This window comes from Nyctereutes procyonoides, unplaced genomic scaffold (assembly GCF_905146905.1).
Source record: "Nyctereutes procyonoides isolate TBG_1078 unplaced genomic scaffold, NYPRO_anot_genome, whole genome shotgun sequence".
In the NCBI taxonomy this organism is placed as follows: Eukaryota; Metazoa; Chordata; class Mammalia; order Carnivora; family Canidae; genus Nyctereutes; species Nyctereutes procyonoides.
The window spans coordinates 55,993,096-56,013,247 of record NW_026575131.1 but is presented as its reverse complement, the minus strand read 5'-3'; the positions used below and the strand labels follow the sequence as shown (position 1 = coordinate 56,013,247).

At 60.8% G+C, this 20,152-nt stretch overlaps 2 protein-coding genes across 5 annotated transcripts in view; one reads left to right on the top strand and one right to left on the bottom strand.

Annotated features, from left to right (window-relative positions):
* Nucleotides 1–9,219, top strand: part of NFIC (nuclear factor I C) — a 64,635-nt gene extending 55,416 nt beyond the window's left edge. For all 4 annotated transcript variants that reach the window (XM_055342652.1, XM_055342654.1, XM_055342653.1 and 1 more), the window contains one exon: nt 2,918–9,219. In XM_055342652.1, the coding sequence (XP_055198627.1) occupies nt 2,918–2,935 (18 nt within the window). In that variant the 3' untranslated portion in view covers nt 2,936–9,219. The remainder of the gene's footprint in view (nt 1–2,917) is intronic.
* Nucleotides 9,220–15,683: 6,464 nt separating this feature from the next.
* Nucleotides 15,684–19,415, bottom strand: SMIM24 (small integral membrane protein 24). The gene is made up of 4 exons (XM_055344231.1): nt 19,263–19,415; nt 18,746–18,857; nt 18,409–18,474; nt 15,684–16,279 (listed from the first exon to the last, which is right to left on the bottom strand). Exons 1-4 carry the CDS (start codon nt 19,327–19,329, stop codon nt 16,132–16,134), a joined length of 393 nt encoding a protein of 130 aa, XP_055200206.1. The 5' UTR covers nt 19,330–19,415; the 3' UTR covers nt 15,684–16,131.
* Nucleotides 19,416–20,152: the final 737 nt, after the last annotated feature.

Here is a 20,152-nt window from a genome sequence, read left to right as displayed (position 1 = left end):
CGGCTGCTTCACCCACGGAACGCCCGTCTCGTCTTCTGGCCTTGGACGCCTCCCGGGGGTGCTCCTGCAGGGACCAGTTTAGCTGAAAGGCACCAAAAGGCAGAGCGGCTGCCCATGTGCCCTTGCAAACCCCGGGGAGGAGGTGTGCGTGGTCGTGCTCCGGCCGGGGCCCAGACGGGAGTCGCTTGGTCAGGCTCCCCCAGCAAGCTGGGGTGACTCCAGGACTGCCCATTCTGGGTCTGGGGTACCCCACGGCACCCTCTGTGGGTCCCAGCGTGGATGCGCCCACTGCCCAGTGCTCTGGAGCCATCCATTGCTTCTCCTGCGCCCGCCCCCCAACCCACCCCCAGTGGGAGGCTGGGAATGCCCTCACTGCTCCAGAACCTAGAGGTGACACGCAGTGACCTGGAGGAGGCCCTGCCCCCGCCTCACCTCCCCATTATTGACCCCTCCATGGGGCCCCCTCCCCCCACAGCAGGTGTCCTGGGAGCGGAAGGAAACTGAGGCAGGCCAGGGCAGGACTTTGATTCTGCACGCTTCTCATGCCCCCTCTTGGCCAGCGAGCCCCAGGCGGGTGTGGAGGCAGCTCAGGGAGGGGCACCGAGCCCCCTGCCCCGGTCGGGAGAGGCTGGAGCTGGTACAGAGGCTGCCCGACAGAGGAGCAGGGTAAGGGTGCCCAGGCAGGGGGCTCGGCCCTGACAGAGGCTGGAAATGCTAGAGAAACAGCTGGAATGTGGGCTGTGTCCTGAGGGCCATGGGGAGCCATGGACGGCTTCGACGTGAGGGAGGGGCACAGCCAGATCTAGAAACGAGAAAGAACTTTCTGGGCCTGGTGTTGGTGGGGGACATGGATGTGGAAGGGAGATGGCTGGGTTGCGGGAGTGGGGAAGCCCCAGCCTGCGTGAACGGGGAGGGCGGCTCTCGGGGATGCCCCTGGCGGTGCTGCGGTCGGCTGGGCTAAGGCACCCCGGTTCCCTTGTGGGGTCAGAGCCCCCTGCAGATTCTAAAGGGAAGGAAGGACACTATGAGACCCCTGCCCCCCCCTCCTGGAGCCCCTCAGCCTCCATTATTCCTGGGAGGTTTGCCTTCCTCTGGCCCCCCACCCCTCAACTGCCCCCCAGCGTACAGCTGCTTTCCCTCCCCACACCCTCCACTTGCTGCACCTCATGTCAGTGCCCCTCCCCCACCACTATCTCCTCCCCCAGGGACACCTGGGTGGCTCAGCAGTTGAGCATCTGCCTTCAACTCAGGGCGTGACCGGAGGGTCCTGGGATCGAGTCCCACTTCGGGCTCCCTGCATGGAGCCTGCTTCTCCCTCTGCCTGTGTCTCTGCCTCTCTCTCTCTCTCTGTGTCTCTCATGAATAAATAAATAAAATCTTAAAAAAACCCTCCCCCATCAATACCCCCCCCCCCCGTTCCCCAGCAGCGCCCCTCCCCACCAACATCCTCTCCATCATCCCTCCCCACCATCAGTGCCCTGCCCCGCCCCACTCCATGCCCATCCCCCCTCCGTGCCCCTCCCCCATCCATTACCCACCTCCATCTCCCCCTGCACCCCCCCAGTCCTCAGCCACCCATCGCTTTGGCCCCCAGTGTGGGCTCCGAGGGCGCTGACACCTCTGCCCCGTCCCATGTGATGGGAGCCCCCCAGCTGAGCATTTTACACCAGGATCCTTTCTGCCCGAGGCGCGTGACCCCCATCCAGCAGATGAGTCACTCGAGCTAAGGACCAGAGGGGTTAAGCGGCCTGCCACCGCCACACTGGTGGCTCCAGCCAGGCCAGGGGGAGTCCAGAGCCCTGACCTTGTGCCCCACCCCCACCCCAGCGCCTCAGGCTCCCCCTCAGCCAAAGGGGAGGATGTTAAGTCACTGGGACCAGAGGCCTGGGAGGGAGGAGGGAGGAAGGGCCAAGGGGAGGCCACCATGGGGGAGGGTCACGCCCAGAGTCTGTCTGGTTGCCAACAGAAACCAGACATGAGGTAATGGCCAAGATGAACTTGAACTTGGCTGGAGGTGGGGGGCTGGGAGGCAGGGCGCCAGTCCGTGGGGATGGCCCGTGGGATGGCCCACCCGGCGGCCTGGGTGGAGGCACAACTGACCTACGACGGGGGGGGGGGGTCCCCAGGCCGGCCCCACACAGGTGGACTGTTACCCCGGGACTCCCGGGTGAAGTGGAGGTCGCGACCCCTGGAGGGCCAGGCCGGGGTCAGACCCCGGCGGCGGGGAGCAAGGGCTGGGCTGCCGAGCTGGGAATCCACCGTGGTGCCCCTTCGCTGGTGGACTCAGGCCAATTACTTGACTTCTCTGGGCCCATGTTTTCTTCGCTTTGAAACGGGGTGGTGGGGGCGTCGTCCCCCCTTTATGGAGAATTGGGGGGGGTCATTAAATGGGAAAACATTTGTTTGAAGAATGACAGCAGACAGCCCTGGTCACCCTGTGACCCTGGTCACAGTGCCTGGCCGAGGCGGCGCTCCCTAGAGCTTCAGCACGTGGAGGGAAGCCCAGGGCGGAGCCACATCCTCTCCCCCTTTTTAGACTCAGGGCACCGAGAGCTGGTCGTAAACAAAGGATGCTCAACCAGATTTAAGTTCCAGATAAATGAGAGATAAAAATAAGTCTGAAAAATACCTGTTTTAGCATAAGTATATACCGGAAGTTGCACGGTATACGGGTTTCCCCGCGGCTTCTCCAGAACTCGGGTGTCCGTGGGCACCCCGAGTTTCATCCAGGGCAGCCTGGGCCAGGGGCCTCTCGCAGGTCCCGACACGCCTGGGGCTGGGGGGACGGGGGAGACGGGTCCCAGGGAGGCGGGTGTGGGCAGTGGCCAGCGCGGTCAGTGGTGGAGCCTGACCCCCGTGTGTCTCTCTCTCTCTCCCCCCCCCCGCCCCGCTCCGTGTGTCCCCGTCGGGCACCCAGTCCTGGTATCTGGGATAAGAAAGATTTCGTCCCACGCCCTGCTCCTTCGTCGCGGGAATCCCAGGGGGTCGCCCAGCCGGCCCCCGGCCCACGTTTTCGGTGGAAAGTTAGAGCGAGCAAGAACACCCCGCCGACTCCCAGCCTGGCCGAAAAGACAAAACAGACACATACACACAGGAGGGAAACAAGCAAAAAGAGAAAAGAAAAAAAAAAGGCAAAAAAAAAAGAAAAAAAAAAGACAAACGGAAAAAAAAAAAAAAACCACCATAAAAACAAACCCACCCAACCAAGAAGACAAAAGGTAAAGACGGCAGCCCCCAGTCTGTGGGGTCGCCGGCCGGACCAGAGGCCAGGCCCCGCCACCGCTCCGAGGCCGCGCGAGGGTCAGGGCGCCGTCCTGTTACTCATCTCTGGCTGCTGCTCTGGAAGGGCAGGCGCCCGCTCCCCGCCTCCACCCAGGACCAGGTGAGCGCGGCCCGGTGCCCCTGCCCGGGCCTCACGGGGCAGGACGCCCAGCACGGCCACCTCTCCCTGGGTCCCCACTGCCGGGATGTCAGCCAGGCCTCCGCCACGGTGTCCACCGTGCGGGGAGGCAGGTGCCGTGGGGACGGTGGGGGGGCCTGGCGAGGACAGCCAAGGCCGCCGCCGCTGGAGGCCCGAGTGGGCAGGGAAGCGACGAGGGCAGAAGAGGGTTGTGGGGAGACCCTGGGTGTCGCCAGGGGGACTGGGACGCGTGGCAGGAACTTTCTCAGGAGCGTCCTGCGGTCGCGGGACCTCCGCCTGCCCCAAAGCGTGCGCGCTCGGCTGGGCTTGCTCGGGACTCGGTCTTTCCGCCCCATGCCTGCCCTGTTTGGGAGGAGAAGTCTCTATGCAATTGACCCCCCAGCTCCACCCCGCGGCACAGGAGGCCACCCCACACCGCACCCCGCTGGCCCTGCTCCACACCCCACCCCGGGGAGGGACCCACGTTGCACACACTGTAAGAAATGCACTTTCCGAGGAAGGGGCTTGGGGGGTGGAGAGACTCGGAGCTCCCCAGGTGGGGACAGCTGCCCGAGCCTCCGTCCCGCGCCCTGGGAGGGGAGGACCCCCCCCGCTGAAGCCCACGGAGGTGGGAGGTGAGAGCGAGTGGTTTAAGTGCCTGATTCCCACCGCCCGCCCCCCTTTGTCCAGCTGGAATGGGAAGTGGCCGCGGGCCCCTTCCATTCCCTCCCACAACCCGGCCACCTCCAGTCGCCGACCCTCATTGCTGTGCTCCCCTCAGAGCTAGAGAGATGGGAACACCCCCCCACCTGCAGTTGGCCCAAGGGGCAGAGCTGGGCTCCCTCGGACCCTGCTGCGCTCGGGCACAGGGGTGGGATCTGGGGAAGCCAGCAGGCCCTCCCTCGTCTCCTCTGCCAGTGCCTTACATCCTGGAGCGGCACCCCCTCCCTGGTGCTTCCCAGCCCAAAGGGGGACCACGGTTTGCACTTTCATCTTCCCCCGCCGAAGTGGGGCGCAGCCAGGGAGGTGCATCGCAGCTGGGCCCCCACCAGGAAAGAAGGCCGGGCGGCCGTGTCCGTGCACTCCCGGATGAGGGCTGGGGGGGGGTTCTGGCCGGGGGAGGGGGGGGTTGGCGCCTTGGGGTGTCCCCTGTGGCCATGTGGGGGACCTCCCGTCTGCTAAATGTTTTCCGTTGAGCCGCTCCAAAAACACTAAGCTGGGGACACCGGGTGCCCCCCAACCCCGGCTCCCTGGCCCCATCCCCACCCCCACCCCAGGATGGCCATCTTGGGTGGGGGCCCTGGGAGGGGGTGTTAGGTGTTCTAGGGTCACCAGGCCCGAACACAAGGACTCCTCCCATCCCATCCATCTGAGTCCCAACTGGCCTCCTCCACGCCTGGCCCTGGGGAAGACCTTCCCCACCGCGACCCCCCAACCCCCAGCCTGGGCCAAAGCCATCGCCCTGGGCTGGGCCTCCGCCTCATCTGCTCTCAGCCTGGCCCTCCTGACCCTCTCCCGGTGCCCCAGGCCTGGCCAGCCTCCTCCCATCTCCCCAGAAACTGGACTTTCCTCCCAAACCAGCCCCAGAGAGGGTTGGCAAACCCACTCAACCGTATAGAGAAAGACCCTTCCCCACCAACCCCCCTCCCACTGTCCAGAGGCATTCAAGAACCCTTGGTCCGTCCGTCTGTCCCCAAGGCCCCCCTCCACTGGGTGGCCGTTGGGGAGCAAAGCCTGGGCCGCTCTCCGGGAGGGCAGGAGGGGGGTGGATCGTGCAGGTGGGGTATCCGGAAGCTTCTCAGCCATGGAACCTTAGGGTGTGGGTAGGCGGGGTAGGGGAGGGGCACCTGGCAGCCCCCAGCTACCTAACTTTGCATGGTGCTTAGTCGGGGATTCCTGTGACCTGGCTCCTGTTGTCAGCTCGCCGCGGCTGATACTGCATGGCAAATTATACCTGGCTCTATCCCCCTCTCCCAGCCCTCCCCGAACCCTCCGACACTACCCCCTCCTCTTTAAAAAAAAAAAAAAAAAGATACAAAAAAAAAACCCTTAAAAAAACTCCATGTTTCCTAATTTGCACGAAATTTTCTACCACATGATGTGCCTTGCCTTCCGAAAATAAGTATTACCTTTAAACAATATCAGCGCACACAGTTAGCTGCATGCACTGCTCGTGTAGTTAAAAAAAAAAAAAACAAAAAGACAAAACAATGACATGAAATAAAAAATAAAAATTGAAGAGGGATGTATTTCTATTTGTAAAAAAAAAAGAAAAGAAAAAAAAAGAATTAAAAAAAAAAGAAAAATCCCACGCTAGAAAAAGCAATCCACAGAACAATCGCCCCATGGTCTGCCCCACGCCCACCCCCTGGCTCTGTCTCCACCTCCTGCTGCAGTGGGGGTGCGCCCTGGTGCTCTGCTGCCCCCAGCCCCACCCCTGCACTCCAGAAGGGTCACTTCCGAGGCCCCTGCCCACAGCGGCGGACAGACCTCAGGGGTGAGCCCTGCCCCCAGTGCAGGGGTTTGTCCTGCCACCAGGCCAGTGGTGTCCCCACGGGGTGGCCATCCTGCCTACAGCCAGACCCCCACCCCACCTTTCCTGCAGGCTGGCGTCCCTCTGGCTCAGGATCACATTGCCGCTCCCCCCTCCCCAGGTTCCCCTCCAACCCTCCCCCAGGCCCCCCTTCCTTCTTGCCAAAGGATTCGCCTCCACCCCCCCATTCCCTGGAGACCGGCCTGGGACGGCACTCCCCTCCTGCCCCCTCTGTGCCGCCAGCACCCACTTCTGTCTTCCAGCTGTGACTGGGGGGGGGGTGTTATCTGGGATGAAACAAACAGAAAACAAGCCAAACCCAATATATGCAATATCTGTCTGTCTGTCCCTGGAGACTGAGCACAGCCGCCGTAGGCCCAGCCGGCGCCCATGGGCACAGGGACGGCCCAGGACGGGGACCCCTGGGCACAGGCCTCCATCTGGTGGCTGCTCTCGCTGTTGTCTTGTCCTTGATTTCATGTTCCCTTTCTGTTTTTTTCTTTCTTTGTTGTTGGTTTGTTTTTGTTTTGTTTTGTTTTGTTTTTCCCAATTTCCTTTGCTTTTGACTCGACCAAAGCTGAGACAGTAGCAGCCGGTTAGCGGGGTGTCAGAGGGCTGGATTCTTCAAGCTCGGCCTCCCACTCATCTCCTGTGGGGACAGGGCAGACAGGGCAGACGGTTGCCCCCCAGAGCAGGGAGGAACCTCACAGGCCACCCGGCTTCCATCCACATCCCACGCTCATCCCATGTCTTTTAAAAAGATGCCTCAGCACGTCCCAGGGGGCAGGTCGCTGCCCCTGAGAACTGTCCGAGAGCCCAAGGCCCTGCCTGTCAGTTTCCATGGGGCAGATTTCTGGGTTTTATTCTCTTCCCCCCAGAATTGGGGAGCAGCCTACCCGGGACCCCTCCCCGAGGGCTTGGGGGGACCACGTGGTCTGCCCACAGCCCGCCGCCCCCAGCTGTGCGCTGCTGCTGCTGAGTAGGTAGTGCCATCCTAGGCTCGTCCACTCCCCCTGGAGGAAAGGCCACAGGCAGAATTTGGCGGAAACAGCAGGATCCAGACCCCTTCCCCACGTCTGCGGTTTGGGCTCCAGGTGGGGCACAGGGTGTCCCGTTGTTTTTTACTGGCATGAAACTAACTTGTTCTCAAACCCCCTCCCCTCCCGCCTGCTGCCACCCGCCATCCATCATTGTCCTTCCCCATGGGAGGCCCCCCTCCCATCCTGAGCCTGGGTGCCCCCACCCCCACCCCATGCTGTAGAAGAGAACGGGGAGGCTTCCCAGATATATGCAAGTTGCCCTCCCTCCTCTCTTGGACGAGGGCGTGGGATGACTAGGGTGGAAAAGGAGGTGCAGAGGGGCAGGAAGACCTGGCCCTGTCCACCGAGAAGGGGGTCAGGGATCCCCAGGCCTGGATTCGCAGCTCAGCCTCCTGCCAAGTTCCGAGCTCAGACCCATCCCCGCCCTGAGCTAGACAATCAGACCCAAGAGGAACCCCGAAGGCGACCTGGGGGGTGGCTGCACCCCCCAAGCAGCAGACAATTCCAGCCTCAGCCCCACACGTCCCCCATCTCTGCTCTGGAACCTGCTGTCTGTCCCCAGGGACAGCAGCCAGTGAGGAGCCTGGGCTAGGAGGAACTCCAGCCCCCCTGCAAGATGCAGCTTGAGGACCCTCTCCCCACTCTGACTTCTCCCACGGTACTTTGACCTCCAACGTAGGGCTATACTATATACACACAGACACACACACACACATACATATATACACACATATATATATATATAATTTTGGAGTTTTTCTCATAATACAGGTTATACAGTGGCTACTTTTTTATTTTGACCTGGATTCCCTCTCTGAGACCCTGGTTTCTACTTTCTTTTTGGAGGGTGTTGGCAGAGAGGTTCCAGAGATCCATCCTCAAATCCGGCTTCCTCCGCATCCTCCCATCTTTCCCCGTTTCTGCCCCTTTGGACACCTGAGAGTCCCACCTTAAACTGACAGCCTCCCCCATTCATCCATCCATCCCTAAGTGTTTCAGAGTGCATGGGGCCCCCGGCGCTGGCCCACCCCCCAACACACCCCCCTCCAGGTGAGGCAGGGAGACAGACCCAAAGCTGTACCAGCGGGACTTGTTGCCAGCGATACCAAAACAGACTTTTCCCAAGCAGTGCCTCCACACGTCTGCTGGTGTGGCTTTGGGGTTCTCCTCCCCTATTCCCCAGGCCCCCCCCAGGCCTCAGGAAAGAGAAGGTGGGATCTAACAGGAGTCAGGGCTCAGAGAGGAAGTCATGCACCCCCAAGCTGCTGCCCTCCCCACGGCCCTCCATTCACACCTCCTGGCCAGAAGGGAACCCACGGAAGGGGAATGGGAGCTATCCCAGCCCCCTCCTGTTGGAAACCCCAAAAGTCCATTCCCCAAATGCATCAACACCCCGTCCTCCCATCTTGGGTCCCAGCCAGGCCTCCAAAACCAAAGTCCCTTCAAATCCGGGGGTCCTGGCCTCTGCCCCCAGCTTCCTGCCCTCCTACCCCCAGGACCCTACATGGGGGAAGAGGAGAGAGTCTGAGGGATGGAGCCCAGTGCAGGGGGCAGCCAGGAGGAAGGAGAGAGACCCACTTGACTCTTGAGTTTCTTTTCTCTTTCCTTTTTTCCTTCCTTCCTTCCTTCCTTCCTTCCTTCCTTCCTTCCTTCCTTCCTTCCTTCCTTCCTTCCTTCCAAAAACTTTTTGGTGATGTTGCTCTTCATTTTCTTTTCCCTCCAAGATATTTTTTGAGGTCCCCCTCTATTTTGTATTTTACTAATATTACCAGAATAGTTTACTCTGTCTCTTGCTTCCTGCTTGCCACGCACACCGGATCACACACACATACACACACATACACCCATGCTCATGAACCCAGGTTGGGAGAAGGCCTAGGCTGGGTCTGCTGCCCACGCCCTCCCCCTTCCCCCTCCGGGACAGGGACAGGGGACATGTGGTAGACCAGCCGGACTCCTCCCTTGCCCGGCTCGCCCGCCTACCCCCCTCACAGCATACTCTGGTCATAACCTTGTATATTATGCAGTCATTTCGGTTTTTGCAGATGCGCCTACCATTTACAGAAAAGTGACTCTGGCTGTTATTATTTTGTTTGTTTGTTTCCCTATGCAAAAAAAGAAAAAAAGAAAAAAATGAAACAAGGGGGGGTTCCATACAAGATTCAATAAAAAGCAAAAAAAAAAAAAAAAGACAAAAGAAGGAAGAAAAAATGTATAAAAATTAAACAAGCTATGCTTCGACTCTCGCTGACTGTCCTGGGTCCTCCTTTCTGTGCTGTTTGGGTGGTTCTGTGCCTGAGTGAAGGGGAGGGGCGGCTGCTGGGCGAGCAGGCAGGTGGTCTGAGATTCTGGGGTCCCCGGGAGACATCTGTTGGCGGGGTGCTCCTGGCATTGAGGGCTGGGGCCAGGGGTGCTGCGTAGCCCCCCATGGCACTCAGGAAACCCACACACATAGCGGTCTGGCCCCATGTCCACATCCACTGAGCCCACGGGAGGGACCTGCTTTACACACTGACCTCGGTGAGCTCTGGGTCCCGCCTGGTCCCACCTGCAGTGCCCCTGGTGGCTCCAGTGCTCTGCCCACCCCACGAGGAGTTGTTTCACGCCCCTGAGCCTTGGCTCCTGCTATTCTGCTGCTCATCGCTGGCTCCCCAATCTCCGCAAACCCTTGAGGCCCCACAACAACATCTTCTTCCTCCAGGTGGCCACCCCACCTTTCCCCAGTAGCTTCCACCCCCACCAGCCACTTAGGATCTCTGCAGGGACTTCAATCAACAAACCCCATGGTAACTTCCACCTCTCCCGCCACGCCCCACCCCTGGCTCCAAGGACAGAGCCTGGCACACAGTCAGTGACCCATAAATGTACAGAATGCTCTCCCTCTCCTTTTCCACCTAGCAAACTCCGATTCAGCAAAGATTTCCTGAGCATCTGCACAGTACCAAGTACTGGGGACCCAGCGAGGAACATAAAACACCCCAGATAACCAGCGTTCATAGCGCTTACAGTCCCGAGTTGGGGAGATGCATAGTCAATGGTAGAAATAACTAAAATATATATCAGGGGCGCCTGGGTGGCTCAGCGGCTGAGCATCTGCCATTGACTCAGGCCGTGATCCCAGGGTCCTTGGATCGAGTCCTGTATCAGGCTCCCTGTGAGGAGCCTGCTTCTCCTTCTGCCTGTGTCTCTGCCTCTCTCCCTGTGTCTCTCAGGAATAAATACAATATTTTCTTTTTAAAAAAAGTGTAAAATAGGGCAGCCCGGGTGGCTCAGCGGTTTAGCACCTGCCTTCGGCCCAGGGCATGATCCTGCAGTCCGGGAATCGAGTCCCGCATCAGGCTCCCTGCATGGAGCCTGCTTCTCCCTCTGCCTGTGTCTCTGCCTCTCTCTCTGTCTCTCATTAATAAATAAATAAAATCTTTTTAAAAAATAAAATAGGGATCCCTGGGTGGCGCAGCGGTTTGGCGCCTGCCTTTGGCCCAGGGCGCGATCCTGAAGACCCGGGATCGAATCCCACGTCGGGCTCCCTACATGGAGCCTGCTTCTCCCTCTGCCTGTGTCTCTGCCTCTCTCTCTCTCTCTCTGTGACTATCATAAATAAAATAAATAAATAAAAATATTATAAAAAGATAAAATAAAATAAAATAAAATTTCAAAATTGTAAAATATGTATCAGAGGAGGTAAGTGCCAAAGAAGTGAAGCAAAGGATAAGAGAGTGGGTCTCCCAGGAGGAGGTAACACTTAACCAGAGACGAATAGAAGGAGGGAAACATCTGAAAGATGAGTGTTTCAGGCAGGGGCATGGTCTGTGCAAAGGCCCTGGGGTTAGGCCCCGGCCTGGCATGTTGAAGGAACAGCCAGGAGGCCCGTGTGGCTGGAGAAGAGTGAGGGACCAGGGGAGGAGGGGAGGGCAGGGAGGGGATGGGGCAGGTCCTGCAGGGTTTCTCGGGCTTTCACCCCAGGAGCTGGGAGTCCTGGAGGGCTGTGGGCAGAGGGGGGACCTGACTTCATTCTAAACACCACTCGTCCAGGAGGCCTTCCCCACTTGTCTGGGCAGAGCCCCTATTCCTGCCCCAGCTCCCGGCCCTGAACCCCTCCCACCCGAGCCCTGATGACACACAGGGGTGTCCAGCAGGGGTGTCAAGCGCCGCGTCCAGTTCTTCCCCCCACCCCACCCACCCCCGGCAGCCGTGGGGCTTCTCAGCCACTGGAGTCCAATGGGAGGGACGCTGTGGCGCTCGGGAGCATCACAGGAGTGAGGGGCTGTCACTTCCCCTTCTCGGGGGGCCAGGATCCTTGAGCCCTTGCCCGTCACCCTGCCCTGGCATCTCGAGCCCCTCCGGGGGGAACCCCACAATGGGCAAGCAAAGCTCTGGGCTGCGCAGGTTCCTGCAGTCGTACAACAGACCCACCCAGGAGGGACCATTACAGCCGGCTCACTGATGGGGACACCGAGGCACAACGACAGGCGCACACAGGGACCCAGGCACAGTGCCCTGCAGTGCACACAGGTGTGCGGCCCTACGCCCCACCCAGCCGGGAACAGACCACAGTCGGAGGTGGGGGTCCGAGGCCCTCCCCAGACCACACGTTCCCTCCCCGCGCATCCCCAGCGGGGTTGGGTGCTTCTGCCCCCACCAGCGAGGTTCCGGCGCCCCCTTGTGGGCAGGACGAGATCTGGACCCAGAATCTGGGTTTTGGGGGGCCCCCAGCCAGCTGCACCCGAACCCCCATGGTCCTGCCCCTCCCCGCAGCGGGAAACAGGGCACTTGTAGGAGCTTCTTTTGTAGGGTGAAGACTCAGCAGGGGGAGGGGCTCAGGCTGGATGGGGGCTCAGCCCCTGGTTGAGGGGTTCAGTAGGGGTGAGTGGTCAGCCAGCCCTGAGGGGCTCAACCTGGGGTGCGGGTGGGGGGGGCTTGGCTGGAGTGGGGGTAGGGTCAGCCAGGCCTGGGGTTCAACCAAAGTGGCCTGGAGGTGTCAGGGTTGACGGGCTCCGCCAGTGTGGGGGTGTCAGCCCGGGTTGGGGTCCTCACACTGGAGGTCGGGGCTCTGCTGGGCCAGGATGAGGGCAATCTGGCCCTGGATCCCACTATGGACGCCTGAAGTGATGCAGTTGTTGGATTTGGGGGGCTGTCCCAAGACTGCGGGCTGGGCCTCCGCATAAAAGGGGGCAGGGCTTGTCACAGCCCCAAAGCCCCCCCCCACACCAATTTCCAGACACCCTGGGGGGAGAAGTCCATCCCCTTCGGAAAAGGAGGAGTCCACACAACAGGGATGCTCTGGGAGCCCCCCTGCACCTCCTTCACCCCCCGACCTGGCACGACCTGGAGGCAGAGGACGCCAGCCAGAGCCAGAGCCGCAGTGTGAACGCTCACTCTGGACCCTTCTAAATCCCCCGAACCTGCGGGGGGACGCCCATGCCCCTGGCCCCCGCCCACATCATTTCAGCATAACCAACAGCTGATGTTTATTAGACAGCTTTTAGGTTCCGGGTCCGGTGCTCGCAATTTTTGTGGACGTTATTTCATCGAATCCTCATGACAACCTAAGGATCAAGTTATCTTCCTCCCCCTCCTCCCCCTCTGACAGGACGGGACACAGGCACAGACGTTAAGGTACTTAAGGTACGTGCTTAGGGCCACACGGCAAGGAGGCACCGGGGGTTCAGCCCTCCCGAGGGGACCAGCGGGAGGGCAGCACAGGACGGGGCGTGATGACCGTCTCCTCCCGCCCCCGCCACTGGCGCAGCTTGCAGACAGTGACGGGGAAACTCGGCTCACGGCGGGGGGGGGGGGGGGGGGGCAGTCTCCCAGGAAAGGGCCATGTGTGCCGCTGAGTCCGCTCAAAGCTCGGGCCCAGGAGCCACAAAGGCAAGGTGGCTGGGGGGCTGGACCTGCTCTGGGGCCGCAACCGCAGGGCCTTTGCACGGGTTCCCCCTCCACCGTGGCTCTTACCCTTCAGCGGGGCCTGCGCAGGGTGTGCTTGGGAAGGAGGTGTATGAACACCCAGGGAAATAAAAGCAAAGGGGGGATGGGGGGCGGGTCCCGAGGGCTCCTCATCTGAACCCCACATGGGATAATTTCGCTGGCCCCAGGACCAGGTCTGCACTAGTCAGTGCAGAGTGGGCACGGGGTGTCCCTGGGGGCCTGCCTGGAGGCGGCAGGCGGGAAGCCTTCATTCAGAGGAGCTCGCCCCTCTTTCGTGGCTTGGAGGCCCCTCCTTCTCCTCCAGGGCCAGCTCACAGTCGCCCTCTCCTTTCTCCTCTCTCACGGGCCCCACTTCCTCCTCCTTATGGCTGTGGAGACAAGAAAGATCCAGAAAACCTCACTTAATTAAGGAATTACGGGGCCCAGGCTTGTGCGATTCTCCCAGAACCTCTGCGCCCCGCGCTCTCGTTGTCCCCACCCCGACAGAAGCGGTCCTGAGGCCCAGACAGGTTAGGACACTTGCCCCGTGTGAACCTGACGGGAGGGCCGGCGCCTGGCCTGCCCACTCCCTGGGTCTCGGGACTGTGGGTGAGTGAACGGGCAGGGGGACGGGGCGACGGACCCATGGATGGTGGTAGGTTAACGAGCGGATGTGGACAGACGCCTCGACGGACATGGGGACGGGTAGTGGGAAGGTGGACAGAGCCACAGACAGCGGGACTGTTACGCACAGAGGACTTGGGGGGGTGCGAGAGGGATGGATAGATGCGTGGGGCCCAGGGGAGTGGTAAAGACCTCACAGATCCCCCCCGGGACTCGTCTTAGGGTTGGGGTCTCAGGGCCCAGGGAAGGTGATAAAGACATCACAGAATCCCCCCTGGGACGTGTCTTAGGGTTGGGGTCTCAGGGAAGCCATCTCATTTTTCAAGTTTGTAGCAAGGCGGGGGAAGGGGGGTGCGTGTTGCATGAGGTCCCAGCGGTTCTGAATCAAAGAATTACCCCCTGGCCTGTGGAGGCTCAGAGAGGAGACGGGAGGGGAGGGATTCTGAGCACCAGTGGTGCTGCGGGGGGCGGGGGGAGCTCACGCAGGACGGGGGGTGGGGGGTGCCCACCTGTCGCGGGACTGGCTGCACCAGATGGCGTAGAGCAGGGTGAGGACGAAGAGGAGGAAGAGGGCGGCCAGCAGGGCCCCCAGCCCCACCAGCCACGGCTTCCTCTGGGCCACTGCGGGCGAGGCGGGGCGGGGTCAGCGGCTGGGCCACCAGGTGGGGGCTCCCTTCCCCCTCCTGTCCCTCCCGAGGCCTTACGGGGTTGGGCCCAAACCGGCCCCAGGACCAGAGCTGCCAGAAGGGAGGCCCGGCCAGTGGTCGTCCAGAATCGGTCCATCCCTGTCCGTCTGTCTTCACGTCCCTCCAGCAGGTTCTGGGGTGCCACCCCATCAGAGGAGGAAGTGGCCACCCCGGACACCCCAGCGCAGGGTGTGGCCAGCACCCTACAGGAAGTGAGGAGTTGGGGCCCCCTTCCCTGGATCCCGGGTGTGCCAGGGAGGGGGTCCAGAGGCCCAGGCGTCCCAGCACCCTGTCCCCCTGAGGCCCTGTGCCCTCCGCTCCCCACAGCCACAGCCACAGGAGAGAGAGGCCAGGAAAGGTGCGGAACGCGTTTCCTGAGCACCTACTATGCGCCGGGCCATACAATGGTTCTTTTTTTTTTTTTTAATTTTTATTTTTTTATGATAGTCACACACAGAGAGAGAGAGGCAGAGACACAGGCAGAGGGAGAAGCAGGCTCCGTGCACCGGGAGCCCGATGTGGGATTCGATCCCGGGTCTCCAGGATCACGTCCTGGGCTAAAAGGCAGGCACTAAACCGCTGCGCCACCCAGGGATCCCCCCTGCAATGGTTCTTAAGCCCTGGCACCTGTTTCAAGCCTCGTAACTCTGGTCCTCAGGTTGCAGATGAGGGGTTACCGCCCCCTGGGGCGGGGGGGGGGCACACGGCATCCCAGAGGGACACAGCTCTTGCCACCAGGAACCGCAGCCGGGAATGAACACCCCCCACCCCGACCCTCTCCGATCATCCTACAAACCCCCTCAGCGTTCGGGCAGCCTGGGCTTCCACGCGGGCTCTGCCAACAGCCACCGGCGAGACCGGCCCGTGACGTCTCTCCTGCCAGGCCTCAGTGTTTCCAGCTGGAAAACGGGGCTAACCGTGTACTGACCAGACGCCAGGGCGCTCACCGGGAGCATCCGTGAGGGCGCTTATTAGCTTCATTTCCTTTATGTTTTTTCCACCCTCTGGCGGAGGATCCTGGAAGTCCCGCACAGCCGCTCCCTGCCTCTGGGTCTCATTCCCCCCCCCCCCCCCCCCCCCCCCCCCGGGCCTGAATGCCGACCTTTATCAGGGTCCTTATTAAGAAATAGTTAACATTCAGGGCAAGGGCCAGGGCCCGGAGAAAGCGAGGTGAAAGGGGAGGCTGGAAACTGGGAGGAGAAAGCACTCGTCCCTTCCCAGGGGAGCACAGAGCCCTGGGACACAGCCTCCCAGACCCAGGTCCCTGGAACAGTCACGTGGCCCCAGACGAGGGGTGGGGTAGCAAGGATTTCCCAGGATACGGGGCTCAAAGTCCAGAGCTCCGCAGCAGGATCAAGATTGCCGGGGGCATCTGGGCACTGGGCAGCCTGCCCTCCCATCCCTGCTCGGGCATCGGCCCCAACCACTGCCTCCCCCAGGGGGAAACTGAGTCCCAAGAGACAACAGGAGCTCTTCTGAAGGGCTCTTATTAATTCTTTTTTAAATTTTTTATTTATTCTTATTAATTCTTTAATGCAGGTCTTCGAAAGGAAGCCCCTGCCCCACGTTGGTCCCAAGGCTGAGTAGGACGGAGGAGCTTCTGGCCAACAGATACTAGGGAGAGGGAAGAGAAATCAGGCGTGGGTAGAAGTGGGGGAGCCGTGACACAGCGAGAGCTCGGGGTTTCTCCATAACCCAGAATGCGCTCCAAGTGCGAGAGGAATCACTAGGCAGACAAATCGGGAAGGAGGGTGCACAAAGCAGCACACAGAGAGCCCCCCCGCCCCGAGGGGCAGGGCAAGTCCCAGGCCTCTTCATTCGGGGGCCAGTATTCTCCACTCTGCATGGAGTTACTATGGTGGCTTCACGTCCAGGTCATCGCTTACACGGTGTGGAGGGGGCATCTCTGGGTGGCTGCCTGGAGGAAGCGGTGTCGCGTCTTCACATGGCTGTGTTCGTGACTTTCCCTTCAACTCTGGGCTCCTCTTGCTCCTCCAGCTCCAGCCCCAAGTTCCTCTCTCCTTCTTTCTCAGCCTTCCTGCCCTTCATGTCCTTTATCTCCTCTATCTTCTCCCTCTTGCCTTCTTCACTGTAGGGATACAAAGGCCCCAGACACAATGAGAAACAGTCGCTCCCATTGGACAGACATGGGCCTGTGCCAGGCCTTGTGACAGGTGTTTTACAAAAAGTTTCTTTGTTGAATCCTCAAAACAGTCCTTGGGAGGAAACCTTGCTATTTCCATTTCACAAAGGCAGAAAGTATGACTCAACTGTCCCATGGATGGACAGGTGGACGGAGAATGGATGGCTGTGTGGATGTATGGAAGGATGGACGCGTGGGAGGACGGATGAATAGGAAGATGAGTAGAGAAGTGAATGGAAGGTTGCATGGAGGGATGAACAGACAGCGTGATAGGTGAGTAGATTAATTACAGAAAGGAAAGACTGATGGGTCAATGGATGGATGGGTAGGAGTGAAGATGGGTGGAGAGATCACTGGGCTGATGAGTGGGAGAAATGGGTGGGTGGGTGGATGGGTGGGTGAGTAGATAGATGGGTAGGTTAGGGGAATGAATGGATGAATGGATAGATGGAGAGGTGGGTGGGTGGGTGGGTGGATCGATAGGTGATGGGCAGGTAAGTGGTTAGGTGAATGGATAGCTGCATGGAGAGATGAATAAGCAAATAGGAAGATGAAGGACGCCCGGGTGGTTCAGTGGTTAAGTGTCTGCCTTCGGCTTGGGTCATGATCCTGAGGTCCTGGGATCGAGTTCCACACCGGGCTCCCTTCATGGAGCCTGCTTCTCTCTCTACCTCTGTCTCTGCCTCTCTCTGTGTGTCTCTCATAAACAAACAAACAAATAAATAAACAAAACCTTAAAAAAAAAGAATAGGAAGATGAGTGAATGACTAGGCCAAAGAAGAGCATGACACATCAATGGATGAGAGTATAAATGGGTGGAGAGATGGCAGTGTAGACATGTGGATGGATGAATGGATCAATGGCTTACTGGGTAGGGAGTCCAATGGATGAATGATGGATGGTTGGAAAGGGAAGTGTGGGTAGGAGAATGGATGGATGGATGGATGGATCCGGGGATGGATGGGGGGATGGGTCGGTGGGTGGATGGGTGTAGATGGGTGGATAGATGGATGTGGGGGGATGGATGGATGGATGGTTGAATGGTTGGATGGATGGCTGGGTGGATGGGTGGGTGGATGGACGGATGGACGGACAGATGGATGGATTGGAGGATGGATGAGTAGGGGAATAGGGAGGTGGATGGATGGGTGGGTGGATGGATGGATGGAGGATGGATGGGGGATGGATGGGTAGATGGGTGGATGGATGGATGGGAGGTAGGAGGATGGGGGATGGGGGATGCATGGAGGAATGAACAAGGAGAAAACTACCAACACAGGAGCTCAGGTGGGTTCGAGAACCTCCAGCACACCCTGGGAGCGGGAATCACACTTTGCTGGAGCAGCACTGAGTCTCAGACAAAGCAAACAATGAGGCCTACAGCTCTCTCCCTCACATACGTCTCGAGCTCGACTGAGAATGTTCCAGTCAGGCTGGCCTCCTCCTATCTCCTACTCTCGCCTCCCAACTTTGGCCAAGTGGGGACACTGCCCTGGAAGAGCCCCCACCCCTGCCACATCCCTGAGCCTCCCCCAGAATCTCGTCTCAAGCAGTCAGGACCACAGCAGAGTCACCCGCGCCAGTACCCATGCTCGTGTGCAGACACCTACACGACCCCACAGCACAGTGTCGTTCAACAGGGATCTGCTCAGTGCCCACTGTGCGCCAGGCCCCCCGGGGACACAGCCGGGCCAGAGCTCAGCTCCTTCCATCTACTGGGAGCCACCGTCCAGCGACGACAGAGCGGTAAATGGCTAAGATAATTTCGGCTGCCGGGCAGGGCAAAGAACGCAGAGCTGTGGGACGCAGCGTGTCGGAGGCCTGGTGGCCGGGGTGGGCTTCCGGGAGGAGGAACTATCTGAGCAGCGACTGGAGGACGAGGCAGCTCAAAGATACAGGAAAGAGCGTCCCAGTCAGAGAGAAGACTAAGTGCAAAGGTCCCGGCTGGAATGTGCTTGACGTGTTCAAGAGTAGAAAGAGGTCACTGGTGCACACTCGGCGCTCCCCACCCCCAGAGGGGCTCACACAAACCCCCCGACCCCGCACCAGCCACGCACGCTCACAGGCAGTAGTACCTCACGCCCACGTCCTGATAGGGGTTGGGCCGCATTCTGAACCCGGTGTCCTCCTCGTCCTGGGCTCTGTAGGAGAGAGAGAGAGAGAGACAGAGACAGAGGGTGAGGGCGGGTGACGGGCGAGTCGTCGCCTCCACGGCGTCCCACGGCTGCACAGAGCAAGGTGCACGGCCGCATGGGGGGGCCATGACGCGGGGGGTGTGAGCAGGAGCAGGGAGACGGGAGACAGGGGAAGCGGCCAGAGAGAGGCAGCAGGCGGGAGGGGTGCCCAGCACTCTGGGGGAGAGGAGGACAGGGACAGCGGTGCGGGGCGGGGCGTGGGGAGAGGGGCTCCCACCTCACTTTGGAGCACCAGACGCGGTTGGCCAGCATGAGGACGAAGACGATGAACAGGAATCCCACGACGGCAGCCAGGCCCACCAGCCAGGGCTTCAGGTGGTACTGCGTGGCTGTCCGAAGGCGGGGCAGGTGGGAGTCAGAGATGGCGGGGAGCGGGGCACGCCCCCGAAAGGGGAGACGGCAAGGGTCGGGGGGGGGGGGGGGGGGGGGGAGGGGATGCTGGAGCAGGTGGGATCTCAGAAAGGGCTGGTCAGACACCAGTTCTAGAGAAGGGAGGGGGCTGGGGCCTGGGGGCTGTCCCCAGGGATGAACAGGGAGGCCCCGGGGGAGCGTGGGGGCTGGGGGGCTCCAAGAGGGGCCCGGCCCCATTCCTCCTCTGCCCACCTACTCTTCTCAGAGGGGTTCCTCACCATGAAAAATGGGGAGATGTTGAGCCTTCGAAGGAGCCCCTGCCATGACCCCTCCCGACCACTGCACCGTGCACCCCGCCCCCCAGCCCGGGTGGGGCGCCCTACCCTGCTGGGCCTCTGCAGGTGACAGGAGCAGGGCGCTGAGCAGGAGAAGGGCCTCCAGGGTCCCCATGGTCGTGGAAGAGCCAGCGGCGCGCACAGTCAGGGGCGGCTGGGTGAGGCCGTGCCCAGGCCCTGATATGCAGGCGGGCGGGCCTAGGGGCGGACCCGCAGCTCAGACTCTGGACCTGGTATAACAATTAACGCGGGGAGTCCAGCCCTCGCCCTGTGCCCTGCCCCAGGCCCCCGCCTCCAGGTCCCCAGGCCCCGCGCCGCAGCGGCCAGGCTGACACGGCCGGGTCAGGGCTTCCAGGCATCGTGGGCTCCCTCTCCGGACACCGCACGCAGGGCTCCCGCTCCCTTCCGCAGAGAAGCCCAAGGAGGCTGGGACATGGAGGTCACCCAGAAACAGCTGGAGCTGGGACCCGAACCCAGATCTCCCTCACCCCCGGCTTCAACTTCCACGTCCTGGCTCCCGGACCCCCGCGGGCCCACAGCCAGTATGGGATGAGCACACGGGCGAGAGGTGATGGGCCACGTGCCCGCCGCCCATCTCGGGGCCCAGCCCCGCCCTTGCGGCCAGAGAACGGGATGCGCAGCAGCGGGTGACTCAGGCTCCGGGCTCTCCTGTCCATCAACCTTGGTCCCTGGCTGATTAGATAGGGGGCCCTGCCCAGGAGAAGGAGCGTCCGTGCCACCCCTGCTGCCACTGGGCAGCCACGGCCCAGGCACGTGGCAGGAAGCCCAGACTGGGGGGGCCTCTGTAGGGCCCTCAGGGGTTGGGGGGATGCCAGCGTCACTGCACACACCTTTATGGGGCACCTGTGCATACCCGGGGCCTCCTGCCTCCTGAGGAGAGCGAAGGTGCTCAGGCCCTGGCCGGCGCGAGCCCACGT